General features: G+C 39.9%; 1 protein-coding gene across 12 annotated transcripts in view; it reads left to right on the forward strand.

The window, feature by feature from the left end:
- The window catches only part of ablim1a (actin binding LIM protein 1a), a 107,737-nt gene that overhangs the window by 67,339 nt on the left and 12,614 nt on the right, over positions 1–27,784 (forward strand). For 7 of the 12 annotated variants that reach the window (XR_009827258.1, XM_062058601.1, XM_062058597.1 and 4 more), the window contains exons 5-16: positions 1,031–1,157; positions 2,941–3,034; positions 9,292–9,379; positions 13,579–13,643; positions 14,759–14,836; positions 16,421–16,579; positions 16,789–16,833; positions 20,775–20,810; positions 20,912–21,041; positions 21,500–21,619; positions 23,788–23,892; positions 25,223–25,270. Coding sequence is in view for 11 of the 12 variants with exons in the window: in XM_062058601.1 (XP_061914585.1) it covers positions 1,031–1,157; positions 2,941–3,034; positions 9,292–9,379; positions 13,579–13,643; positions 14,759–14,836; positions 16,421–16,579; positions 16,789–16,833; positions 20,775–20,810; positions 20,912–21,041; positions 21,500–21,619; positions 23,788–23,892; positions 25,223–25,270 (1,095 nt within the window). In the remaining variant the exon portion in view is untranslated. Of the gene's footprint in view, positions 1–1,030; positions 1,158–2,940; positions 3,035–9,291; positions 9,380–13,578; positions 13,644–14,758; positions 14,837–16,420; positions 16,580–16,788; positions 16,834–20,774; positions 20,811–20,911; positions 21,042–21,499; positions 21,620–23,787; positions 23,893–25,222; positions 25,271–25,683; positions 25,825–27,784 lie in introns of all 12 variants that reach the window. The other 5 variants (XM_062058603.1, XM_062058599.1, XM_062058595.1 and 2 more) reach the window with 5 other exon arrangements.

Below are 27,784 nucleotides of genomic sequence, written 5' to 3' on the forward strand. Positions count from 1 at the left end.
GTGACTAGTGGTACTCTGGTACACGTACCACAGTTTGAGAATCACTGTGTTAGGGTAAATTTGAACTAAATGGTTGTAGTATTTTTGAAGTATAGTTGAGATAAAGAGTAACAAATATGTAAGAAATATAACATTTCAGAAGGATACTTTCTTTGTTCAAAGTAGTTTAAACAGATATTTTTGAATTGCAATTGTTAAATATGAACACACACACACTAAAAATGGAACGATACAGATCATTGTGCAGGACGCTTGCATTGATAACAAACATTACAGTTTAGTTTCCGAATGGCATTGATTCAGTAGACTGGCACTTCTGCACAACCTGCAGCTGTACATAATGTTGACATTAAGAAAGTGCACTGAATAAGTTCCTGTAATTATTTTGTAGCAATAGCGAGTAACCAACTCTTGAAGACTGAAAGATTTAGAATTTTTTATTTAAGGAGTTTGTTCTCTTCTTAAGACATGCCTTACTAAATTAAGGATGCCATGCATTTTCTTCCTCAGAAAAGGGAATTTGCAACCCCTGATCCCTCACCCTCTAAATCTTTCTTCTCACCATTGCTCTCACCCCCAGCGGCCTCTCTGCTGGCAGTCGAAGGGCTTTCAGACGAGGTCACCTATGAATAAGACATGCTTATTCTCCTCACGTCATCACCACCACCCCGTTATGCCTTACGTACTTACAGTATGTCCCCTGTGGTTGCAGAAAGACGGTTCTGCTTTCATCCTCGGTTCATTAAAAGAGAGATGACAGGAGTGTTGTTCGTTGAGGAAACCAACCGCTCGTTCTTAGATTGGAAAATAGCTTTTAAGTCAAGGCTAAAGGGATGTAAATGATTGAAAGAGGCAGCTGTCAGAAGCTAAGCGCCATTACCATCTCACGTCTTTGGCGTCACTTTGTGTGCATCATTATTCCTAAATTCAGGTTATTAAATAATTAAAGGGAGTCAACAGGGTTTTTTTCTGAAAACATTTATAGAAAGTTGACAAAGGCTTTGTTGTAATACATCTTTTCCTACTTTAGACTGTGCAGGGTGTGGCCGAGACATAAAGAATGGACAAGCCCTCCTAGCGTTGGACAAACAATGGCATCTGGGCTGCTTCAAGTGTAAGGCCTGCTGCAAAGTGCTAACCGGGGAGTACATAAGCAAGTAAGTCACTTAAGCCTAATTACTACCCTTTTATCCACTAAAAGGCCTTATTTATAGTAGTGATGTGCGATACTACTGAATTTATTTCCGATCCGATAACTAGTAAAATTCATTTGATACCGATACCTTGTGCAAATATACCTAATGTGTCTGGTAAAATTTAAAAAGTATATTATTTTAAGTGTTGCTCTTCTTGGGGAATCATCTTCAAATGACATAAATCCATAGGGTGAAAAAAAATGATGGTGTTATTCTGCACTGAATGCATTATCTTATTTATATACAACTCTGTATGTAGCCTTTCCTAAATAGCCTTTGTGGAGTGGCCTGCGGGCCTGCCGCGGAACGGGGTGTGTCAGGACCGGCCTCGAAGACAGCGACAGGTGCGTAGATGGCACAGTTGGGCCTTGTTAGCTAATCACCTGTCGCCTTTATTAGGAGCAGCCGTGATGAAACGAGTAGTTGTAGTTGGAGGTGCTGCTCCTAATTAAGGCAACAGGTGATTAGCTAACAAGGCCCACCTGTGCCATCTACGCACCTGTCGCTGTCTTCGAGGCCGTTCCTGACACACCCCGTTCCGCGGCAGGCCCGCCGGCCACGCCCCCCTCAGCAGCCTACAATAAAAGGATACATACACTTGCTTTTTTTTTTTAAACTGAGTGACTCATTTTAATTACAATTATATTTTAAACAAACTAACGACAGACTGAATGACTGAGCACAGCACCGTGTGCCGCTCCGCTTGCGCATCACGTACTTACCTACCGTAAATTAGTTCCCACCAAACACGTTTCATTTTAACACGATCTCAATGATTTAGTTACTTTACACTGTTTATTTAATACATTATCTCAAATAACTAAGGATGAAAAGTATCGATATTTTGATTTGAGAATCGATTTGAGATCTGGTATCGGCGGTATTGATATTTTAGAATCAATCCGCACATCACTAATTTATACATCATAAACGCTTTTGAGTGCTCTTTCTTAGGGGTACCAAGTGCAGTGGTGCTGTACTTGAAGAGTGGAGCTGAACACACTGCTGCCATTGATATGTCAATTTGACATACAATAAACATTATTTGAGACCTCTACAGGTGAAATAACCCCCTATTGTTACTTTAACACTCACTTCACCTGATATAGAAATCTTGGGTGCGTCCTACTGCAGATTACAGTACTCACCTGTAGCTCGGAGGATCCTCCTAGCATCATTGCTATGGCCGACGCCCAGGCCACTAACACACAACAAAAAATACGACAACAGGGAAATACTTTGTCACATTCTGGGTAATTCTTCTAAGTTTGAACTAAGCTTCCATGTTCTGAAACCACGGGCGCGTGTTGTGCTGCAAAAACTCAGTCAACAGTCGCAGCTACGATCATTAGCTTTGTTAATACTTGTTAGCATTCCGTTCTTGTTAGCATTGCGTGTCCTGCCTGGTAATTCCACATCACTCACGCCAAAGCTGTATTATTGATGTCGTAGATGAGGTGCATCTTGAATCAAGAGCGTTAATTTGCCCTTTGTTGATCGATGATAGTTTATAGCATTCCCAGTTTCCAGAAGCGCCACGCTGAATGTCGGTTGCTACGTCCTGCTGTCTCGCATCAAAGTCTCACCAATGTAGAAATGTGTTATCGATGAGGCAGGAGTTGAAAACGTTTTTCCGCTAAAAGTTTATTAGGAATGAGCCCGCCTTCCGTTTAAAATTATATATTAATTATATATTACATAATTTTTAACTATAAGTTGTTCAGAATTGACTTCCTGTGCTTAGGGATGGTGCTCCGTACTGTGAGAAGGACTACCAGATCCATTTTGGAGTGCAGTGTGAGGCGTGCCATCAGTTCATCACAGGAAAAGTGCTGGAGGTAAGAGACAAAGATGCACCAACTATAGCGACAGAGACATTTGGGAAATCCAGCTAACCCAAAGTGCTGGCTTGCTCTTTTTCTTTGAAAATGTGGATTAACATAACGTGCTGCTACTTAAATTCAGTTTGCCATAAATGTAGTTTGTTAATCTGCGCTGTAATCTCTCTAACACGGAGCCAAACTCTCTCTTGACATGAAAGTGTTCAGCTAAAAGATTATTTTGAGTAGATTTTCAACTGCAAGCACTAACTATGAACTCACTTTGCCACAAATGCTGTAAATATTACATAAAATAATAATGTGATACAAACTTGTGTGTCTGCAATTAAACTGTAATGTACAGTATGTGTAATGTTCTAAAAGAACTCGACAGGACAACCAACAGCAGCAGCGAAGGGAATTATATTTATATAGCGCTTTTCTCTAGTGACTCAAAGTGCTTTTACAGAGTGAAACCCAATATCTAAGTTACATTTAAACCAGTGTGGGTGGCACTGGGAGCAGGTGGGTAAAGTGTCTTGCCCAAGGACACAACGGCAGTGACTAGGATGGTGGAAGCGGGGATCGAACCTGCAACCCTCAAGTTGCTGGCACGGCCACTCTACCAACCGAGCTATACCGCCCCACACCTTAGCCCAATACACAACATTCCCCTTCTTAAGTTTTTTTTTCTATTACAATTGACAAAACAGTCTTTTTAAAATGTTTTATTATTAAATAATTGCCAAAAACAGTCTTTTTTTTCCCAATGATAAACAAAAACAAAGTCTTTCTTTTTCAATAAGTCTCTTTTTTTGTCAAATAACAGACACATTTCACATAAACCATATGTCAAGAACATGGCAGCAATATAGAGTAAATCACTGTATCCATCATAACTCTTAAATACCGTAAGTAAAGCTACTGCCTTAATAGAAAACAACAAAAGGAAACTTGATGAGGCAATTCCTGAAGGAATTGCGTGTGAATGCTCCAATGCTGGAGTTGAACTGAAATCCTGGAATTTGTTTTAGAATTATTGGAAAGTAAAGCACACAATTCCCAAAACAGGCTAATATTTTGAAGTTGGAACTGTTTGAATCAGATGAAAAATGTGGGATTTGTGGAACTTTGAAGAATGTCCCATTGATTTCAATGGGAATTTCCTAAATATTTCTGTAAAAATCTGGATTTTTTTTCAAAATGGTAAAAAAAAACTTGATTGGTCTGAATAAGTTGAAATGGTTGGTGTTGAAATTTTTCAAATCGGTCGAGAAATGTTGGAGTAGTAACATTTTTAATTGAGAAATGGCATTAAGGAATTCCTGGAATTTCGGGAAAACCGCACATTTTTCCATCTCGAAAATGTGTCCTGATTAAGAGGAACGGTTGAAGTGGGTTGAAAAATGTGGAAGGAGTAGTCACCAGAAAAAAGGGTCAAAAAAGGGTTTGGATAAACAGGAATTCTGTGAATTCCTGGAATTTTTTTGAACTTGGAAAAATTGTATTTTGAATGTCCAGGAAGAGTGGAATATGTTGAAGGTGGAATGGTTTGAATACAGGCCAAACGTTTGGACACACCTTCTCATTCAATGCGTTTTCTTTATTTTCATGACTATTTACATTGTAGATTGTCACTGAAGGCATCAAAACTATGAATGAACACATATGGAGTTATGTACTTAACAAAAAAAGGTGAAATAACTGAAAACGCGTCTTATATTCTAGTTTCTTCAAAATAGCCACCATTTGCTCTGATTACTGCTTTGCACACTCTTGGCATTCTCTCGATGAGCTTCAAGAGGCAGTCACCTGAAAGGGTTTTCACTTCACAGGTGTCATAGTTTTGATGCCTTCAGTGACAATCTACAATGTAAATAGTCAGGAAAATAAAGAAAACGCAATGAAATGAGAAGACGTGTCCAAACTATTGGCCTGTACTGCATATACACACATATGCAGGGGAGCCGCTAGGGATTTTGGGCCCCATGAAAAGAATCTTTACAGGGCCCCCTGTATTATAATTTCATCATCATTAGGGGCCTCTCTGGGCCCCCCTCCATCATGGGCCCCTAGAATCCGTTTCCTTTACCCCCCCTTTTCGGCGCCCCTGCACATATGTATATATATATATATATATATATATATATATGTGTGTGTGTGAAGTGAAGTGAATTATATTTCTATAGCGCTTTTTCTCTAGTGACTCAAAGCGCTTTACATAGTGAAACCCAATATCTAAGTTACATTTAAACCAGTGTGGGTGGCACTGGGAGCAGGTGAGTAAAGTGTCTTGCCCAAGGGCACAACGGCAGTGACTAGGATGGCGGAAGCGGGGATCGAACCTGCAACCCTCAAGTTGCTGGCACGGCCGCTCTACCAACCGAGCTATACCGCCCCGTGTGTGTGTGTATATATACGCATACACATATACAGTTTATTACAATTTTTGTGTTGTCTTGTCCCCTCAATTTCCCTGTCTTCTTTTTTATACACTCCTGCTCTGGTCCACTGCGCCAAACACTAAACAGCCAATCATTTAATAAAGTCAAATACAAATAAGGCAGCAAGAGAAGTATCCCACCTCTCTTTTGTAAAGTAAATCTGTACAGCAGATATGGGTATATATATACATATAAATATATATATTTTAACTTGGGACGTCCTGTGGGCCAGAATGTAGATGCTCGCAGGCTGGAGACACCTTTTTAGAGACAAAAGTACACATTCCTTGAAAACACAATTTGGAAAAATAAAATCATTATTATACTCAAGAAAACAGCAAGAATGCAAAAATTACACCCATTTAAAAAAATAATTTTGTTGATGAATACATTTCCTTTGTGACGGGCGCATGCACGTCTGCGTGAGTGTAACAGAGGCCAGTCAACTTCAAGAATAGTGCTGGCAATCTGGGAGATTACCATTCAGCACACTCACCTCACAAACTGGTGACCTGGGTTTGCCCCAGCATAAATCAGGTAAAAGTGTGTAAGTCTGGAATGAAGGCGGGCTCATTACTAATGAGGTAGACTTTGCCATGATGCCTTTTTTGGTTTTGTAAAAATTGCGCAGCATGGAGTTTTACTAAAACATGTGAATTCCATTGAAATCCATGAAAAAGATAACACTTTAAATTTGAAAAGGCCGTATCAATCCAGGCAGTTTTTATGTGTATTTGATGTCATGGTGATGAAGTGTGTATGCACAGGCAACAGCTTCTTCTTCCTGGCTGAATGTAAATCCATAGATGAAACGTTCCTTCACTTGTTTAGTGTAACCGCCCTGAGTGTGTTGTGTGTTCTGTTTAGCACATGTGTTTATGAAGTGGTGATGCGTCACCATGGGCTTAGTTTGTGTTTTTGTGTGCACATGCTTGCAAGGTGTGTGTGTGTGAATGTTGTCTGTCTATCTGTGTTGGCCCTGCGATGAGGTGGCGACTTGTCCAGGGTGTACCCCGCCTTCCGCCTGATTGTAGCTGAGATAGGCTCCAGCGCCCCCCGCGACCCCGAAGGGAATAAGCGGTAGAAAATGGATGGCTGGATGGATGCTTACAAGGGGGGGCGACAGCTGACAGTTTGACATTAACTGTCCAAAAAATCATTAGAATCAATTGATACACATTATGTATATATATTTTATATTAAATAGTCACATACTTTAGTTCAATGATTACGGTCAGAAGAAAATAGTTGCATGCCTGTCCGTTAGTACCAGGATGTTCAAACATGCAGTGCCCATCCGCTGTGGAATCCACTAATCAAGCAACGATATGCATTTAGATTTTTTTTAATAGCTAATGCAGAGTCCTTTTATCCCCATCTCAATGGATGTTTCCAGGTGTGTCACATGAGGTGATCAGAATACCGTATTTTTCGGACTATAAGGCGCACTTAAAATCCTTTCTAAAAAATCGATCAAAATGTTTTAGTACAACTTTGGTAAGCTATGAAGCCGCATCGCTTGATGGATTGCTCTGTGCTTCAACATACGAGTATTATTATGGTGTGTGTATAAGGTAAGACATATTATCTGGTGTTTGGTTTCGCAATATTTTCTTACCTTTTGGTACCTGCTGATCTGTATTTGGGATCTGCATAAGTCCTGAAAATATGGGCACTTCCGCCTTTGTAGTCTGTGCCGACACCGTAGTCTATAAGCTTTTTCTCTATCTTCTTGTTATGGGACATTCATCCTACGCTGTTGCCATTTCTAATGTAAAGTAGTGTAAAGTTCTTACTAATATTAATCAGTAAACTTGCCATGAAAGCGCTAAAACATACCGGTGTAGTGAGTGTACAGTATTCACCCAAGGAACTTTAGTTGTTAGAGTTCTGGTCGGATGGTTTTTATTGCACTCGTGAGCCACAAATGAGGATATGCTGCTCGGTTATTGATTTAAGTAAAGTCTGAATGTCATTAAAACAGTTAGCCCCATCTTTTGACACTTCTTTTACTCCCGTCCTTGATTGCTGCACCGCTACAACAAAGATGACGGAGAAAAGACGCTGCCGAAGGTGAGCCACGGCGCATCCTGAAGTGACGGTCAGAAAGCGGCTTGAAAATGATCCGTAAAACATAATCTATGCAACATTTTGACCAAAGAACCACTATTACATGTTATGGAGACCACAAGGAAGTGTTTTCAATTTAGAAAAAAAAAAAAGACCCCTTTAATGCGCCCTATAAGCCGATGCACCTTTTGTATGAAAATAGACTTGACTCTACCCGCTCATCGGCAGTGCGCCTAATAATCCGGTGCGCCCTATGGTCCGGAAAATACGGTAGATCTGATAGCTTTCTGGAAGTCTCTTTTATCATTTCTATTCGTGTGGTATACACTGCATTGAAACTTCAAGTGCAATATAATGTTTCACCTTCCTGGAGTGATGGACATTATCCAGCCTCAAAGGCTCATAAGTACAAAAGAGTACCCAGAGTGAGCATCTTGGATGAAGGCGCAAATGACAGACCCAAGTCGAGGGGGAGAATGCTGCACGTCCATAACCCACGCAATTGCGTAGTTTTTCACTTAAGCACATGAGAGAATAGGACTCTTTCTCGCTGCATGCATATGTCAGTGTAACGTGTAACACGCAGAACAATGAAATGCTCTTCCACTAGATGACAGAAGGTACATAATTAACCTGTGTCCAACTGTTTTCATCCATACAACAGAAAAGGCTATGGCATGTTTGGTGGTGTACTGTGACATTTTTATCATGCAAAATATGTGCCTTGGTTTAATAAAAGTTGAGAAACACAGGGTTGGACCGGAGATTATGAGCCAGGGCCTTCCAGTGAACATCAGTGACCTCTGACCTCATAAGTGTTCTTCTGGATGGACAAAAATTTCCCCTAGTCACACTCCAAAATCCTGCAGAAAGACAGAGGAGTTAAAGCTGTAAATAGTTATCAACGCCGTGCTTTATTGTAGTTTAATATCATGTAGCACTGATAGCAATTGTAACCAATACTTTAATAGTGTCACGCTTGGGTCGCATTTTACTGCACGGATCGTTCTGCCAAAATGCAGCAAGAACTCCGTAGGTGAGGTGCCGGTAAGGAAATGATTTATTCCTCATAAATAACTCAAAATAGCAAAAGACAAGATACAAAAGAAAAGAGACGCGTGTCGATCGCACGGGGAGCTAAGGCAAAAACTTAGCACAGGAATAGTGAGCAAAGAAGTAAGAAATCATCAAACGTAACTGTTGCGTAAAGCAAACAAGACAGCCAGACAGTGTGTGGCGAAAAAACAGTAATAAGTAGCTCTCTGATTAGTGCCCAGGAGCAGATGAGCGTCCCGAACACTAATCAGAGACAGGTGAAACTAATCAGCACCCATGACAACTAAAACACAAACCCAGGGGGGCTGAAAACAGAACTGAGGGAGTAAAAAACTAAACAAAACATGATCCGGGCAACGGATCATGACAAATAGTTTAGTGTATGTATTATGTATAATGTAACATTTCTATATCCGCTTGAACAGAACTCTATGCAATGTAGCACATACATATAGATTGACTGTCAAAAGTGTTGTTGTTCTTTCACGTATTTCTCAAAGCCAATCTGACTGCGATATTTATCAGGCCCCTCACTGACTTTGATGAAACGTTCCAAGGTTGAACAGGCTTTGGGGTTCAGAGCAGGCAGGCACAGCTGAATGCAGTGAGATTATTGGGTTATTCCCTGTCTCAGTACTGTAGATGTCATTGATCTTTCCTTTTTCACTCTGATTGCAGATCTTTTTTTTTGTGATGTTTTTACAGGCAGGAGATAAACATTACCACCCCAGCTGTGCCAGATGCAGCAGGTGCAATCAGATGTTCACTGAAGGAGAAGAAATGTACCTGCAAGGTGAGCTGCTTGTGTCGAAGTCGTCACGTTCGTTTTTACAACCACTTGAAAAACAGTAAGAGTGTTAGGTACGGCAGTGATGGGCAGTAACGAGCTACATGTAGCTAAGCTACGTAGCTTAACTATATTTTCAGGTTGGCTTGGCGGTAGCTTGGCTACTTTTTTAACGAGTAGCTTTTACCTGTAGCTTAGCCACTTGTAGACACATGTAGCTAGGTAAGCTTACAACAAAACTACAAGCTACAAAGATAATAGACTGCAAATCCAGGCCCCAAAAAATTGAGAAAATCCAATGACCTTGATGAATGAGAACATCCATATATAAAGAGAAAATCTATGATAATTGGTTGGTGTTCGTATGATGAGTCACAATTGGCCAAGGTTAGGGCGAAACATTGCGGACTAGCCAATCAGAGGCAAGATAAGGCGGGTCATCGAAACCAGTAAGCAAAATCATAACAGTCACGCACTCTTGTCACATGACGACGAGAGAGTCCAAGACAGAGGGACGCTTCAAGCTGACCACTCAAAAAAAAAAGAACCATAGTTGAAAATGGGAGAAGAATTCTCTCCCGCGATTAGATTTTTCCTTTGGTGAGAAGATCACGTGAAGGAAATCCACTACAATGCGCGTCCTTGGCCATATTTAGACATTGTTTAAAGAAAACAATGTCCAAAACCTTAGTTTTTAGTCATTGTTTTTTTGTTATTTTGTCAAGATGCTGTCTACTGTAGGTAGAGAAAATTAATAACATTATAGGAGTGGGCCAAAGAAAAGGCAAACTAAATAAATACATACAGTGGGATGTGGGGACCCCTAGAGGTAGTTGTAGGGTGTCCCCAGCTAAATGACATATAGTTAATAGTAATGGACCCTTATTGGGTCCATTCGTACACTCTCACTCTCACTCTACATTAACATAGATATCATACATGTGGGCCCATAGCTATAAATGCAGTTAAATGTAGCTTTGATGTAGCAATCTACTTTTGCCGTGTCGCTTGTAGTGTAGTTTGCTACAATTCTCCGGGTATAAATTACCCTGCAGTTTAGCTACATTTACACAAACCTCCAGAAGAGGTACTGTAGCTCGCAATGCAGAGGACGTTCTGTTCTTATTTTTAAACATATTTGCTGTTTAGAAATGATGAAAATAACACATTTTGTTGGCTCACTGTAATGTGTTTGTGCTCAAAAAGTGCTTATACACACACACAAACACACACACACACACACTAAAATGGTTTAACCAAGTTTGATTTTTTAAAATAAAACACACATTTGTGTCTTTAGCACCAAAACCTTTTTTGATCGGAATTAATGTAACTGACTTTTTTGTGTTTAAACTTTGTAAACTGAATCTTTTTACAGCAGCACGGAGGAAAAGGGGTTAGTGCGTGTGCCTCACAATATGAAGGTCCTTGGTTTGAGGCTTGAGGTCTTTCTGTGCGGAGTTTGCATGTTCTCCCGTGACTGCGTGGGTTCCCTCTGGGTACTCCGGCTTCCTCCCACCTCCAAAGACATGCACCTGGAGATAGGTTGATTGGCAACACTAAATTGGCCCTAGTGTGTGAATGTGAGTGTGAATGTTGTCTGTCTATCTGTGTTGGCCCTGCGATGAGGTAGCGACTTGTCCAAGGTGTACCCCGCCTTTTTTCTCGAGTGCAGCTGGGATAGGCTTCAGCACAACTGCGACCCAGAGAGGGACAAGCGGTAAAAAAATGGATGGATGGATGAATCTTTTCGCATTAAATTACACTGACAATTTAATTAAATAAAAATACATGAGCAAAATATGTGTGTTTAAAAATTCAGTTTGTTTAAACACAGTGTTTTAAAATTAATGAAATGTATAAAAATTCAGTGCAGAAAATTCAGTGCATCAACTTCAGACCTAATTTACAGACAATGGATATGAGATTTGAATATTTGTGAACTGAATTTTTCTGCAAGTAAATTGTTTCAACACTCCATATAACCACCCATTTAGTATGGGAGAGCATGTTTTATTTAAAAAAATCAAACTTGGTAAACCATTTTAGAGTGTGTGTGTGTGTAAGTACGTTTTGAGCACATTGAACAATAGCGTGATAATACCTGTAACCGTGATCATTTTCATCACATTAAACGTAATCCGTTACATAAATTTAGTGTCAAGAAACGCTTTGATAATGAAGACACAAATTAAACTCCATAAAATAATAAAATGTACTTTCTTTGGCATTAGAAAACACTAAATATTGTTTTGGCTTTTTAGTTGAGTGTTTAAGTATGTTTGTATTTTTATTTCAGATTGAGTAATGGTTTTTGTAATGGGTAAAGACGGTAATTTGTCTTGTATTGATGTTAGCATTTACTATAGCTAGTTATTAGCTACTTTTCCAGGAAATTAGCAGTATCATCGTGAGTTCGGTAATCAGTCACAGTTGTACGATAATAATGCTAACTGTCGGGAATTTTACCGTGGTTTATCATTGCAGCAGTGATCGTTGCATCACTAATTTCAAGTATTTGCTAATTCTATGCTAATTCTAAGATTAAAAACTCATTCAGGTTAATTTCAGTGAGTCATTTACCATGAATTGATTAACGTGGACCCTGACTTAAAAAAATTGAAAAACTTATTCGGGTGTTACCATTTAGTGGTCAATTATACGTAATATGTATTGTAGGGATGTGCGTATCGATCCTGTGGTATCGATATATCGATACTCACTCGCTACTCATTTGGCATCACTTTTCTGAAAAAAGTATCGATATAAACCAAAAAACGGCGTGTGGGGGGTGCAAGCATCACTTTCAGATGTTTTTGATGACTTACTTTAACTTACTATGTGCTGGGACACCCCTGTACCTGGCAGAGTATAGAGCTGGCCCAGTCACGTGACAGGAGACAGCGAATGAGCGTCGTCAACGTGCAACACACACACAGCCAGCCGACAGCGATGCAGCCAGGCATATCCAGTGTTGTCCATTTGTTGACTTAAAACAGGCATTGTTTTTTTTTTTTTTTAGTAATGTTTACTGAATATTTTTGTGTGGAGTTTGCATGTTCTCCCCGTGACTGCGTGGGTTCCCTCCGGGTACTCCGGCTTCCTCCCACCTCCAAAGACATGCACCTGGGGATAGGTTGATTGGCAACACTAAATTGGCCCTAGTGTGTGAATGTTGTCTGTCTATCTGTGTTGGCCCTGCGATGAGGTGGCGACTTGTCCAGGGTGTACCCCGCCTTCTGCCCGATTGTAGCTGAGATAGGCTCCAGCGCCCCCCGCGACCCCGAAGGGAATAAGCGGTAGAAAATGGATGGATGTTTAAATGATTATCCTAAATTCAAATAATTTCCACACAGGGGAATTTACTGTTAGTTGAAAATTGCTTGAGTATTTAAAACAAGATAAGAAAGAGATACAATTTGGAGATTCTTCATCTTTGCATTACAGTTTTATTTTTTTCCAAGAAAATCTTGAATATATGATTGAATGTGATTTTGGTTTTAATCTGTGACATGATTTCTTACATTTCGAAAACATTAGCCTATTTCATATTTCATTAATTGCTAATTATATCACAAACTTTAAAAAATAACTGCAGCTTCTTGCAATTCGGATTTGACTGTTAATTGGAAAGCCTTAATATTTAATTATTATTATATATAATATATAGTTATTATTATATATAATATTTAATTTATTTTTCATATTTATGTTATTTATTTTAATTTTACTTTTATTATATATTGACCATAATAAATGTGGTATAATTGGTTTGTATTTGTCTTGTGATTTGTCTTAAATAATAACAATAGTAATATATTTTTGACTGACAAAAAATTGGCAATAAGAAATTATTGGTATCGGTATCGGTATCGATGAAAATGCAAGAAAAAGTATCGGTATCGTATCGAATCCTAAAAGTGTGGTATCGCCCATCCCTAATGTATTGTACTGTGCAATCTACTAATAAAAGTTTCAATCAATCAATCAATTGCTAATCTACAGTATTTGTCATAAGAATAGATGACCATTTTTGCTGGAGATGAGCCAATACGCATGTTGAGTAGTTAAAGAAGTGTATTATCAGACTTTGAGTTGAAAAAAGTCCGAAATTTGATTTTATTATGAGGGTTTTAAAATGAAAATGGCACAGATTTGGTGGAATGGCCTTTAATGTAAATATGCTGATGACTGTTTGTCTTCAGGATCAACGGTGTGGCATCCTGGCTGCAAGAACACAACAAGGACAGAGGAGAGACACATGGAGAGGGTAGGAACCTGTGTGTTCATGTAACCTCTACGTAATCCTGCCAGAAAGCACTTATCTGTCCATGTCCCATGGCGACGTTTTGTGGGAACGTAGACAAATTCGGACTATGTAACCGGCAGTTAATTTGAGGAAACAGCCACTTAAACAGAGAGGCTGTTGTGGTTTCAAAATGTTTATTATTGAACTGTTTGACTTTGTGCACAGTCACCGGACGTTATATTAGGCAGACTTGCACGATGTAAATCAGTGGTCACCAACCTTTTCAAGCCCAAGATCCCAAAGCAAGATGTATCCTGCGCCAACTATGTGTTTTATTCGTGTGTATACTATCTGTTATATATATATATATATATATATATATATATATATATATATATATATATATATATATATATATATATATATATATATATATATATATAGACTGTGCATATATATATATATATATATATATATATATATATATATATATATATATATATATATATATATATATATATATATATATATATATATATATATATATATATATATATATATATATATGTATGTGTGTGTCTGTATAGCCACAGGTATATAAATTAGAGCTGTCAAAGTTAACGCGATAATAACGCGTCCCTTTTATTCCTTAAAAAAACAGAAAGGCAGGTACTGTATTCACTATTGCCTATGAGATGGTATCATTGGGTCTCACCACACACTTAGGACAGAGTGCCGCCATCTGCAGGGGACAACCTCCAGTGCCTTCCATACAGCATTCAGAATAGCTAATACGTCTTTTTGAAAAGCCCCATTTACGCAATGGGTTTAAGCGATCATTTAATTACACTACATTCAGGGCTGCTATTGTCATGCAAACAGTCCATATATCCTAAACCGGCATCGTGATCTAGCACCACAGCTCTATGCCACACTCATTCACTTTTGCACATTTGCAAATGAATGACCTCCTCCTGAGATGACATGTTGCAAAGTATTTGAAATGATTTACGACAATACAGGGGTTGCAAATCTCTCCCATCGCTCATGTTCATAATGGTTGGAATGTGTTAGGGAATATGTAATGGCAACACAAGTGAGATGTCGTGACTATGTACATTTCCTCTCTTCTGTAGCCTACTAGGTCGTCATCTGAGAGTATTTCTTCCAGACCTGGTTCAAGCATACCTGGCTCACCGGGTCACACAATCTATGTAAGATATATATCACAGATACGTACTGTATGTCTCAATATGTTATGCTGAGACTAGGGATGGGTACCTTTCATACTGTATTTGAATCGAAACGGTACCAAATACCGGTAACTGGGAATTTGTACCGTTACTTAACGGTGCTACTTTTCGATACTTCTGTTTGTGCTCATGTGTTTATTGATACACTCTCATTTCATATTTAACATTGAACAGTGAGCTGTTTACTTGTTATTCTGTTCTCTTACACTTTTGAGTCTTTCCAAGTGTTATACAGTAGTAGTCCTAGACGCTAGATGACAGCAGTGTGGCTTCGGTGTGTTGCATAGTCAGGAAGTCTTTGCCATTAAGCTGAATACAGTCTTTTAGTGCACCAACAACGTGTCAATACTATAAGTATTGCTTTTATTGCACAACAACTGTTTGATTGTAACTTGCATCTTAGTTGTAGTTTTCATTACCAAATTTAGAGGTGTTTAAAATTGCCATATAAAATTGCTAATGCTAATCAGTAGCGTGTTTATGGCAAATTCAATGTAAATCAGCATCAAGTTGGCACAGTTAGATAAGTGGAGCCTTACTGTGCGTTCACATGTTTTCTATCAGGCATACTTGCTATGTTGTCACGGAATATTGTAACATTACCTAGAGCAGGGGTGTCAAACGTATGGCCCGAGGGCCGGATAAGGCCCGCGAACAGGTTTTATCCGGTCCGCGAGATGAGTTTGCTAAGTATAAAAATGAACCTGAAATTTTTGAATGAAAGAAACTGCTGTTCTAAATGTGTCCACTAGATGTCGCAATAGCAATTCTTTGTATATTTGTAGAAGATGCTACATATGTACAAAATAAACCACATGATGTTAGCACATCAGTCGGGGAAAATGATCGAACTACATAAATAACATACTGTAATTAGATTTTGATATAATTTTTTATCTTGATAGATTGAAAATTAACATCAATTATCACATAATTTATTCAGAAAATATAAATAATGACAAACAAAGATAGAATATTATAAACCGCAACATGTAAGTCTAAAAAAAAAAACCCAACAACATTATGATTTGTAGAATTTCAGATTGTGCTTGTTCTATTTTTAAACAAAGAAAACAATCTGAAGTTGTGTTTATTTTTAAGTTATCGTGCCGTGATATTACCAGTCCGGCCCACTTGGGAGTAGATTTTTCTCCATGTGGCCCCCGATGTAAAATGAGTTTGACACCCCTGACCTAGAGGCAGTCCCACCGGGTCCACTCCCTAAGTGGATGTTGGAGCCGGCCCAGTCTGCAACCAGACGTGATGTCATGTGCAACAAAGGTTTCGCAATATGGCACCATTTGATTTTATGTGAATCGATGTGGGAATTCGGACCGTGCTTATAAAAGTACCGAATTTGGTACCCATCCCTAAGACTACCTATAGTTCCTTCTCTCATAATGAAAATGTACCCCTTCCCATTCCTATTTACGTCAAGCCTAATTGTTACATTTGAACCTTGTTCTGTAAGAAAATGCCTTTACATAAGCAGTATGTCTTTGCTTATGTTAGCGTGTGCATGTTTGTCTTTATTTGTCTCCCTAGGCAAAAGTAGACAATGAGATTCTTGATTACAGAGACCTAGCTGCCATTCCAAAAGTCAAAGCCATTTATGACATTGAGCGCCCCGATCTTATTACCTATGAGCCTATGTACACCACCTCCCAGGAGGAGAGAGAGGAGAGACGAGAGAGTGTAGGAGAGGTAAACACCCATGCATGCTTCTCACCTTGCATGCACGCCATCCTTGCAGTCATGTTGACCAGCAAGAATGCAATTCCTAAACTGACCCTCTTGTGTGTTTTAAGAGAAAAAATCCGGAAAATTTCTGGATTTTACTGTATGTGTTCATCAATATTAGGAATGTGCTACCATACACCTGCTGATGAAATTTCCTGTACTGTACCTCGCAGCTTCTCAATGCCAGGAGGGACCGCTCACCCTTGCCTGATGACAAGGTGAGTTACCTCAGCTGTTCAGCCTTCCAGTTTCTCTATACTTTTTCTCTTCAGGCTCACTAGACTCGTACACCTTGGACTGCTCATCTGTCAGTCGCAGTGCCTGATTTAAAAATGAAATTGTTACTGACGACCACAATGTATTTTCTTCATTTATTTTAATGTTTCTTAAAACCAGAAATTCACCATTTGAAATTATCATAGTTATTGTCATGTCCGTTGTACTTTTTAGCTACAAAATTAAGCAACTGAATGAAAATCCTCCAAGACTGCTGATTCCATAGTTTTTGCTGAAAAGTTGATGCCGAACTGAAATGCAAACAGTTAGGGCGCTGCAAATTAAGCTATAAAAGCTAGCATGAAATGTTAGCATGTGTAAAGTATCACAATATATAGTATGACTGTGAAGTGTGCACCTGCAAAAATGGATAAAAAAAACTAACAGGCTAAGGTTAGCATGCTAACAGTAGTCATGTTTCAAGTAACAAAATATTTGACTCTGAGGTGCATACAGTACCTGCAAAAATAGCCTAAAAAGCTAGCATGCTTTTGTTGCGCCGAAGGCACACAATAACTAAAAGGTTCATACGAGCTTTCTGTGATTCATTAAAGGCCTACTGAAACCCACTACTACCGACCACGCAGTCTGATAGTTTATATATCAATGATGAAATCTTAACATTATAACACATGCCAATACGGCCGGGTTAACTTATAAAGTGACATTTTAAATTTGCCGCTAAACTTCCGGTTCGAAACGCCTCTGAGGATGACGTATGCGCGTGACGTAGACCGGGGAACACGGGTATGCCTTCCACATTGAAGCCAATACGAAAAAGCTCTGTTTCCATTTCATAATTCCACAGTATTCTGGACATCTGTGTTCGTGAATCTGTTGCAATCATGTTCATTGCATTATGGAGAAGGAAGCTGAGCAAGCAAAGAAGAAAGTTGTCGGTGCGAAATGGACGTATTTTTCGAACGTAGTCAGCAACAACAGTACACAGCCGGCGCTTCTTTGTTTAAATTCCCGAAAGATGCAGTCAAGATAGAAGAACTCGGATAACAGAGACTCTAACCAGGAGGACTTTTGACTTCGATACACAGACGCCTGTAGAGAACTGGGACAACACAGACTCTTACCAGGATTACTTTGATTTGGATGACAAAGACGCCGACGTGCTACTGTGAGTATGCAGCTTTGGCTTCTAAACATTTGATCGCTTGACCGTATGTGCGCAACTTTTTTTTGCGTGTGTACGTAACTTTTTAAAAATATATAAGCTTTATGAACCTTGGGTTAGGTGAACGGTCTTTTGGGCTGAGTGATTGTGTGTGTTGATCAGGTGTTTGAATTGTATTGGCGTGTTCTATGGAGCTAGGAGCTAGCAGAGGAGCTAGGAGCTAGCATAACAAACACGCAGGTGTTTTTATGCAGGATTAATTTGTGGCATATTAAATATAAGCCTGGTTGTGTTGTGGCTAATAGAGTATATATATGTCTTGTGTTTATTTACTGTTGTAGTCATTCCCAGCTGAATATCAGGTCACCCCCGGCTCTCACAGCATCTTCCCTATCTGAATAGCTTCAACTCCCCACTAGTCCTTCACTTGCACTTTACTCATCCACAAATCTTTCATCCTCGCTCAAATTAATGGGGAAATTGTCGCTTTCTCGGTCCGAATCTCTCTCACTTCATGCGGCCATCATTGTAAACAATAGGGAACTTTGCGTATATGTTCAACTGACTACGTCACGCTACTTCCGGTAGGGGCAAGCCTTTTTTTTTATCAGATACCAAAAGTTGCAATCTTTATCGTCGTTGTTCTGTACTAAATCCTTTCAGCAAAAATATGGCAATATCGCGAAATGATCAAGTATGACACATAGAATAGATCTGCTATCCCCGTTTAAATAAAAAAAATTCATTTCAGTAGGCCTTTAAAGAGCATTAAAATTCATTAAATTGATTTTGCGAAACTGAATGTCTCAAATGGCAATAAAAAGCATTAAATACCATGTTTAAAGGCATTAAAAATATCCACACAATTGTAGGCCTGGGCAGCTATTCAATAAAAAATAATTGAACGATAAATGAAAATGAACTTAATAACATCAATAAATTGCTATGTTCGTGTTTGTTTGTTTTCTTCGCCTCTGGCTTTCAAAGTGGCTACAAGAGGTCACGATCTGTGCATCGCTCTCAGCACCTGGGCATGTTTACTCCACAGTAAAATGAAATAAACGGGAGTGAAGCCTCTCATCCACAATTTTAGTTTGGGTATGAGGAGGCGAGACTACTAGCGTACGCACACACAGAATAGGTGTGTACTTAGCAATGCTTCTCAGTAGCAAGTCGCGATGGCTGGTCACGACTCCCTGGTCACGAAAGTTAGGAGGGAAAATGATTATTACAAAGCCAAATGTCCCTTTGTAAGAATATTTCATCTTCAAACTGAATGAGCAACTTAAGCTCATCAACACGAATGAACTAGCAAGTAAGCCGCGATGGCATCGGCAAGAAAAAAGACAATAAAACAAACCACTCAACCCAGTTTGTCCAAATGGGGGGAAAAAAACTGCACTTTAAGATTTTGACTATTTATTGAAATGCAATTTTTGCTAACAGAGTTTGAAAGTCAGTTTTTGACCTATTTAGGATGATAAGTTATTGACCTTTCAATTATATTTGAAACAAATACTATGTTTGTTGCATTTCGGTTACTTGCATTGTTATTATTATTCAGTTTGATTTAAGATTTCCTCAGTGGCCTTGTGGTTAGAGTGTCCGCTCTGAAACTGGAAGGTTGTGAGTTCAAACCCCGGCCGAGTCATACCAAAGACTATAAAAATGGGACCCATTACCTCCCTGCTTGGCACTCAGCATCAAGGGTTGGAATTGGGGGTTAAATCACCAAATGATACCCGAGCGCAGCCACCGCTGCTGCTCACTGCTCCCCTCACCCCCAGGGGGTGAACATGGGGATGGGTCAAATGCAGAGGATAATTTCACCACACCTAGTGTGTGTGTGACTATCAGTGGTACTTTAACTTTAACTTAATTTGATTACATTAGTGCTTAATTTGGCCTCAGTTAATGTAAACAAATATTCAAGATGATCATTGTCAAATGCTTACAATTTTGTCTATATGAGCAATTATTTGCTTTTGACTATATATGATAACGATCTTCAACACGGGCACTAAATGTGTTTTAACCTCCCTGCTTGGCACTCAGCAACAAAGGGTTGGAGTTGGGGGTTAAATCACCAAAATGATTCCCGGGCGCGGTGCCGCTGCTGCCCACTGCTCCCCAAGGGGATGGGACAAATGCAGAGGACAAATTTCACCACATCTAGTGTGTGTGTGACAATCATTGGTACTTTAATCTTTAATCTTTTTTAAGTCGCATTAAAAATGAATTAAACTGAAGAAACCCTGTTATACACAGAGACGTGTTTTTATTCGGTCTGTGGTTCGTAAGTCGAAAGGTTTGCACAAGAAAGGAGTTCGTAAATGGAGGTTCCATTGTATTTGATATGATGAACAGCCCATGTCTCTGCAGTTTCCGATAGTCGGTTATTTCATATGTTTAACATGTACCAGGTTACACATATTCTAATACGGCCCATAAAAAAATTAATATATATATATATATATATATATATATATATATATATATATATATATATATATATATATATATATATATATATATATATATATATATATATAAATGTTTTTAATAATATATATATATATATATATATATACTGTATACATTCGTTGAACTCTACAATGTTAATGGTGCCTATATTCAATCTCAGTTATGGTACCTGCATGGGTGTTGTCTATGAAGTAGAGCTATAAGAAGAGAATGCCTTAATGATAACAATTAAAACAAGACTTTCCTTATCCACACTTCTGTTGTTCTTCCTAGTCGTTCAGAACCATGTCACCAACTCTATCCAATGAGGTGAGCTTATCAAATTCAAGATGTCCATTGCAGGGCTGTTGACAATGTCACCTTATACTATATGTAATATTATGTATGCTATGTTACACTATGTACGTTAGGGATGTTATGACAAGCGAGAACGCATCCTCCAAAGGTCCACCAGTCAAGGCTCTATAGGCTCGCCGGTTTATAATCGCCATGGTTACACCCCCACTCTGTCACGGTCGCCGCAGCACTTTCACAGGCCAGGTGAGTACTTGTGTGGATTGTTTTGTGGCCATAATGCAACATTGTTTCATGTCATGCTGATGATGTGACCTGATAGGAGTGATGATAGATCAGTACTTTATTCCTAATTCCCTTCCTTTGGTGTTGTACCATGCTAGAGGGCACCTTCAGCAAAATTGACTTCTTGGTTGTTAAATTTGGTCTTTTTGTGATTTCACTGAATATGAAAAAAAAATTGGAATTTGCTGACAACAACCAGAGAGCCAATTTTCTTCTGTAACATCACAACTTCTGTAGTGATATGTAAAAGAATGGAATCTTTTTCCCTTGGTTATAATAATTTCCTTTTTTCAACCTTCAATGCTTGCATATTTTGCTTTTCTTTTGCCCCCCACTGTCTCACCCTCTACCACCCACTCACAATGTGCCACTCTGCTGGCTGCTCCTGGGGGTCCCACACGCTCCCTTCCTCCCCGCAGAGGCTCTGACAGGCATGCAGAAACTCTGCTCCTCCCTGTGCAGTAACAGTGTGGGCTCCAGAAATAATGACTCCCGCCCCACCTCCCCTTTCAGACACCACTTCCTTCCCCATAGCCAAGGTAAGACCCCCTCATGCCACCGTGCACTTCCGCTCCCCCAGTGAAACACTCCATTTCCATTGCACCGTGGGATGCCACTTCATGCTGGTCACATCACGGATCCATCACCACCTCCTCAACAAACAGTGCCATCATTAATAACACAAGAGCACTTTGGGCCTGATCTACTAAGGGTTACTAAAACACATGCAGACTTGATAGTGCAAATTCAATAACTTGATCTACTAAGTTTGTGCACAGAGAATTGCACCTTTTTAAAAGAGCAAAAATAGCGACCGCAATCCATTTAGAGTGTCTGTCTCCATGTCAGTGCAGGACATATTCAGATTATCAGAACACCCACAATACCCGGAGGAGAAGATACAAATATAATTATTATGCACTCGCAATGTGATTTAGCAAGCCTGAAACTGTTTTGCGGCTGACGATTTGCGTCTATGTATAGCGCATCATGAATGTACGTACAAACTGGCACAGTTACGCACAAATTGATGCGTCCCAGGCATTGTGAGTATGTGATCATAATAAATGATGTCCGTGTGCGTCTCAACACGTTTCGACTGTCAGAAAAAAAAATTCAGCGATATAATTTGATTTAATTTTAATTTGAGCTATCAAATGTTAGCTATAGTCTGCTGGAGTTTTTTTTAATTGTTAGCTAATTTTATCAATCTTTCGGAACATTTTCTTACATTTGGATCATTTTAGATCAAACGTACGGCCCACGGGCCGGAACAGACCCGCGAACAGGTTTTATCCGGCCCGCGTGATGAGTTTACCAAGTATAAAAATTAGCTGCTTTTTTTTTTTGGAACGAAAGAAACTGCTGTTCTAAATGTGTCCACTGGATGTCCCAATAACAATTCTGTTAGGCAAGCAAACGGTTTATACTGGGGCCAAGCACCAGGTACACAGTAAAGGGGGACTGTGTCTCCTCCTCCTCGACCAACATGAAACATAAAACGGCATGTTTTAAGTCTTTTGCTTCGAACACATCGTCGTTTGGCACCTTCGTTGCCCCAAAATGTCTCTGTCAAACACGAGAAAAGTGAACTTAACGCTTTTGAATAGTTTTTACATCCGTTTCTTACGGTTTGTTGAGTTAGCTCTGAATTGATACGTGGACATCATAAAGGAGGTATTTGACACCTAGAAGAGTTTTTGTTCAATCCCTGAAAGACTGTGACTTAAAGTTTAATCCTGGCTTTGTAGATACAATGAGACAAAGTCTAAGCGTATTGTGTTTTTAAAACTGCACCAATTTCCTCTAGAATTTTCAACAAACCTGAAGTGTTTTGTCCAGAGGAATATTTGTGATTTGTACATTTTCAGAATGTGCTTGTTCTATTTTTGGCCAAAGTAAAAGAAAGAAAACAAACTGATGTTGTCTTTATTTTTAAGTTTTCAAGCCATGATTTTACCATGCGGCCCCTGAGCTAAAATGAGTTTGACACCCGTGTTCTACATGCACCATCAGAACACCATCACAGCTTCTAGAGCGCATCTTTGGCGTGCCAAAAATAGGTTGTCTCGATCCCTTTCATATTTGTGCGCTGCATTTTCCACAACATAACAAAACCCTACAGGTTGGACAATGACTGTCTCCATTGTAACAATCAGTAGCACACCCAAAATCCTTATTCAAACTGGGCGGTCTGCACCACTTGTGCACTTGTTATCAAATGTACGCACCGTCTTAGAGATCACCTGCAGCACGCCCACAAATAATACACGCAATTGTGTAGTTTGCACACGCTATTTGTGTTATTTGGGATCTTAGTCGATGAGGCCCATTTGTGTTTTAGATGTCTGCATGCAGGTGAGAAGTTGTACTAATACATTTGTACGAATGATTCCCTGAATAATCAGATATTTTTTGATAAATACAGTTAAATGAATTTTCAATTTTCAAACTACAAAGCCCGATGCTAAAATTAAAATAAGATTCACTCATCTCCCATCCAACAAATAGTGTTTATTACTTGCACAGTGTACATCGTATGTTGGACGTACAATAATCTTCATACTGCTTCCCTCTTCTAACTAAATTCATCTACAGCTGTACACTAACATTTACTAGTCCCGCCGGTCCTTGTGTTGTCCCATCCACACTCTGGTTCCCTTTATGCATCCCTGCTTATGTTCCTTTTTGGTTCTTCTCAATGGAGGCACTGACCCACCAAGCGGCCGGAGCTCCCCTCTCCCGCTTAGGCCCGACAGCCGGCCGGGCACCCCGCCTCTCTCTCAGACCCCTAAACATTTTCACCTCCCAGGTAGGAGTTGGAGCACACCCTGTCACTGCTCTTCCCTACCTTCTATCTATCTATCTCTGTCTTTAGATCTATCTATCTATCTATCTATCTATCTATCTATCTATCTATCTATCTATCTATCTATCTATCTATCTATCTATCTATCTATCTATCTATCTATCTATCTATCTATCTATCTATCTATCTATCTATCTATCTATCTATCTGTCTGTCTCTAGATCTATCTATCTCTAGATCTATCTATCTATCTATCTGTATCTTTTGCTTTTGCCTTTTTTCTGAGTGAGTATGCGCATTAAACTTTTATATGAATTAGAGTAGTCAATGTACAGCTTGGAAAGTCTTCTGAATAAACTTGACACAGCCATTATTATCACAGTCAACAACTGTGTCTTAAATGTCAATAATGAGTTAAAAATGTCTCATCTAGCACTGTTTTAATTCTCCCGGGCATAACATTGGATGTGTCTTTGGAATCGTTACCGCGTCGGAAAACATGCAGCCCAGTTTTCCAAGACAGGTGATCATGCCTGTTTCAGAATGCTGTGTTGAAGTTCACGTTTACCTCAGTGAACCGTAGCTCCCCGCTGCCAACAACACTCGTGCAACAACACACCATGATCGCCATGGCCGACCTAAACTAAGGGGAGGCCCCAGGGCTGTGGGTGTTTTGGGGGCCCACACCTAAAGCTCAACACCCCCTTGTCCTCGCCCTAAAAAAAAAAAAAAAAAAAGATTTTACTCAACAGAACAGCAACAATGTAAAAATATCATTGATTTTGAAAAATAATTTTATTCGTGAATACATTTCCTTCGCGACAGGCGCATGTGCGGGTGAAACAGAGGCCAGTCAACTTCAAGAACAGTGCTGGCGGTCCGAGAGATTGCCCGTGCTTTTAGTTTAGTAGTCAGGAGGCTGGCCTTTCACACCGGCAACCTGGGTTCAAGCCCCGCCGGGAGCAGTAAGAAAAACAATGCAGTTGAGAGAGAGAAAGTACACAATCGCAACACGAAGCAGAGTTGTCTGTGATTGACAGCCATGAACACCAATCATTGCATTCCGCCCTGAAAATCGGGGGCCGCACCATGCTAGACTGCAGCCAAGATATCTTCAACTCACGTGCGCTGCAGCTATTTAGACAATGATAGCTGTGTTGTGTTCAGTGCATGGTACATCTATACTGCAATACAATCTGCACACTGACTACTCTAAAACAAATCTAAGTTTTATTTCTGTACCATTGTTCCTGTGTTCTTACTTTTGTGGGATTCTGTAAGTGCTAAAATATCTGTAAATGCTTTGTTTTTTTCTGTATTTGACTAATTTCAGATCAGGGCAGCAACATTTACAGAAAACCACCTATCTACAAACAATACGGTACTCTCCTCCCTATTTAATCCTTGTTTTATGATCTGAATTGTGATTTCAAAGTAATGATGTGATCAACTGATGTGTTTTGCTAGTCACTCCAGTGTCAATATGTTGTATGTTTGAAGTCTGTCTCTCATCTGTCTCACTTGCAGCACTTTGTCCAACTGAACAAGCCATGTTCTGTCATTACACTGCTTCCTTAAACTATGCAGCGTAATGTGTAGAATTCTGACGATTATGCAGTTATTATCTTTAAGACACAAACCAAGGGATGATACTTCTTTTGTTTTAGTCTTGAAATGGCTCTGCGTCGTACGCATCACACAGAGTCATAAATCATAGACGCTCAAGAGATGTTTAATTTACTTGTTGCTGAGCCTGTGACGCTGATAGATCAGTTGCCATGGTTACCAACCTAGATACCGATGACATAGCACGTCAAAGCAAGTCGGCTGATGACATCATCAGATGTGCCACCTTCCCTGCTGCCCATGCTCCCTCTCCAGACGACAACTCACAGTGTGAGGGTGATTGTCAGCCCGGCTCTATCGCTGTTTTAGGTACAGTAGGTTCCTATTGGGCATGCTTGCACTCAGACCACGTAGCAGCACAACAAAAACATCCTCTGACTAATTCTTGTTTCCCCTTGGAGCTTCCCTAAAAGCTTAGCTGCATCCCCTGCATCACTTTAAGAGAAACCACACTTTTTTTGGGGAATTTTCCACAAAAATCACATGTCTTTCTCTTTTCTGAGCATTCTAAATAGTAAAAACTGCTAGCAAGAGACGGTTAGCAATGCAGGTCATGGGGATCTGATCTATTTAGCCTTTAAAGCCCTTGAAAAAAATATTGAAAAACTTCCAACAATGTTTTATATACCAGCTCTAAGTACTGGTATATGTATTGTAGGAATATGCACATTCATGATAACATGTCATATTTACATTATTTTTCTCATTTTAAAAATAACCGGGACTTCTTTTCTGGATGCATTGATTTTACAGAGCGCATAGCAACAATCACTATTTCCATCAACAATATGAACATAACAAAACGGTGACTAACAATGGCCACTCTCACTGGAATGCCGAATGATGCAATGTGCTGTGTTACTGAAAGTAGTTTCTCAGCGTTAGCTCAGAGAATAACAATGTTGCTAATAATGTCACGGCGCGGGCTCGGTAGTCATTCTAGGACCCAGGCTGTGTAGCCTAGAATTACAGTCTGGTAAAGGCCTTCTCCAAGTTGTCCTCCAAAGCAGAAAAACAAACCTGGTGTTCGTCCACGACAGCACTCAAGACAGCAAGGTCAGGTGTCCTGGGGGATCGGGACTGGCGCTTGCCGGTGTTGCCCTCTTCCGACATGGTTGGCCGGAACGTACTGTTGTGTACGGCGGGGGAAGGAGACGACACCACAGCAGGACTAGGTTTAACAGGTTTTATAAACCTTCTGATGAATGGGTAGGATGTGTATGCTACTTCAAGTGATGGGTGCAAGACGATGTGTAGAATTAACCATATGAATGTTACCAGGGTTACTTGTTTGTGCATGTTGGGTGAATCCTTCGTCAGTCCAAACGGGCTCGGCAAGAAGGTTGTCCGTGGGCAGGCAAGCAGTCGGGGGCTAGAAAGAAGCAACAATGTCCGTGTCAAAGCAGGGGTCGAGAATCGGGGGAGGCAGTCCAGAATCCAGAGGGAGATCGAGAAACACAACTCGAACACGGGAGGCGGGGAATGAGCTGTGGAAGACAAAATGGACATCAAACAAGGGAAACAGGAAAGGGCACAGAGAGAGCGAGCAAGTACGAGGGAGGGAAGCCAGAGACGAGATGCTTACTCCAAGAGAGAAACTACGTTCCGGCAAAGGATCATTGGGTCCGCTGGTCTTTATGCAGTCCTCTCTCATTAGTCACAGGTGCGCTGATTGGAGATTGTCTGCAGCTTTGCCGGCGCGTGGGCGTGATGCGCCCAGCGTGAGCAGGGAGGTGTCCTGCCACGCTGCCAACAGAGGTGCCGGTAGACCCAGCTGCCGAAGAAAAGCGGGTTCGAGCCCGCGCCATGACAAATACTCGATTAATATGCAGGTCCCCGCATGTAAATTCAGCATTGTTGGCGGTTTTTGGATGTTGTTTTTAAAGGGCTTTATTGGTGGAATAGATGAGTCCCATTAGCTACATTGTTAGCCGTCTCTAGCAAGCAGTTTTTCATGATTTAGAACACAGAAAAGAGAAAGATGTGTGTTCTTCTCCCACACACATAAAGACTGTGAATAAAGGGCATAATTCCTAAAGAAAGTGCAGTTTCCTTTTAATTATTCGTTAATTTGTGTTTCGCTTGCACAACACAAAGTATATTTGGTTTATTTTTCTGCCACAAGTCTTATTTCAACTTTGCTCCTTATGTTCCTGCACTGTTTGGTACGATGATTGTACCGGACATAATAAAAGCCACAAATGACTTGGACAGAGATAACTGAGACTGACTTCAAACTGATGTATGTCCATGTGTCTTACATTTGTGC

Source organism: Entelurus aequoreus, linkage group LG09 (genome assembly GCF_033978785.1).
Source record: "Entelurus aequoreus isolate RoL-2023_Sb linkage group LG09, RoL_Eaeq_v1.1, whole genome shotgun sequence".
NCBI classification, from domain to species: Eukaryota; Metazoa; Chordata; class Actinopteri; order Syngnathiformes; family Syngnathidae; genus Entelurus; species Entelurus aequoreus.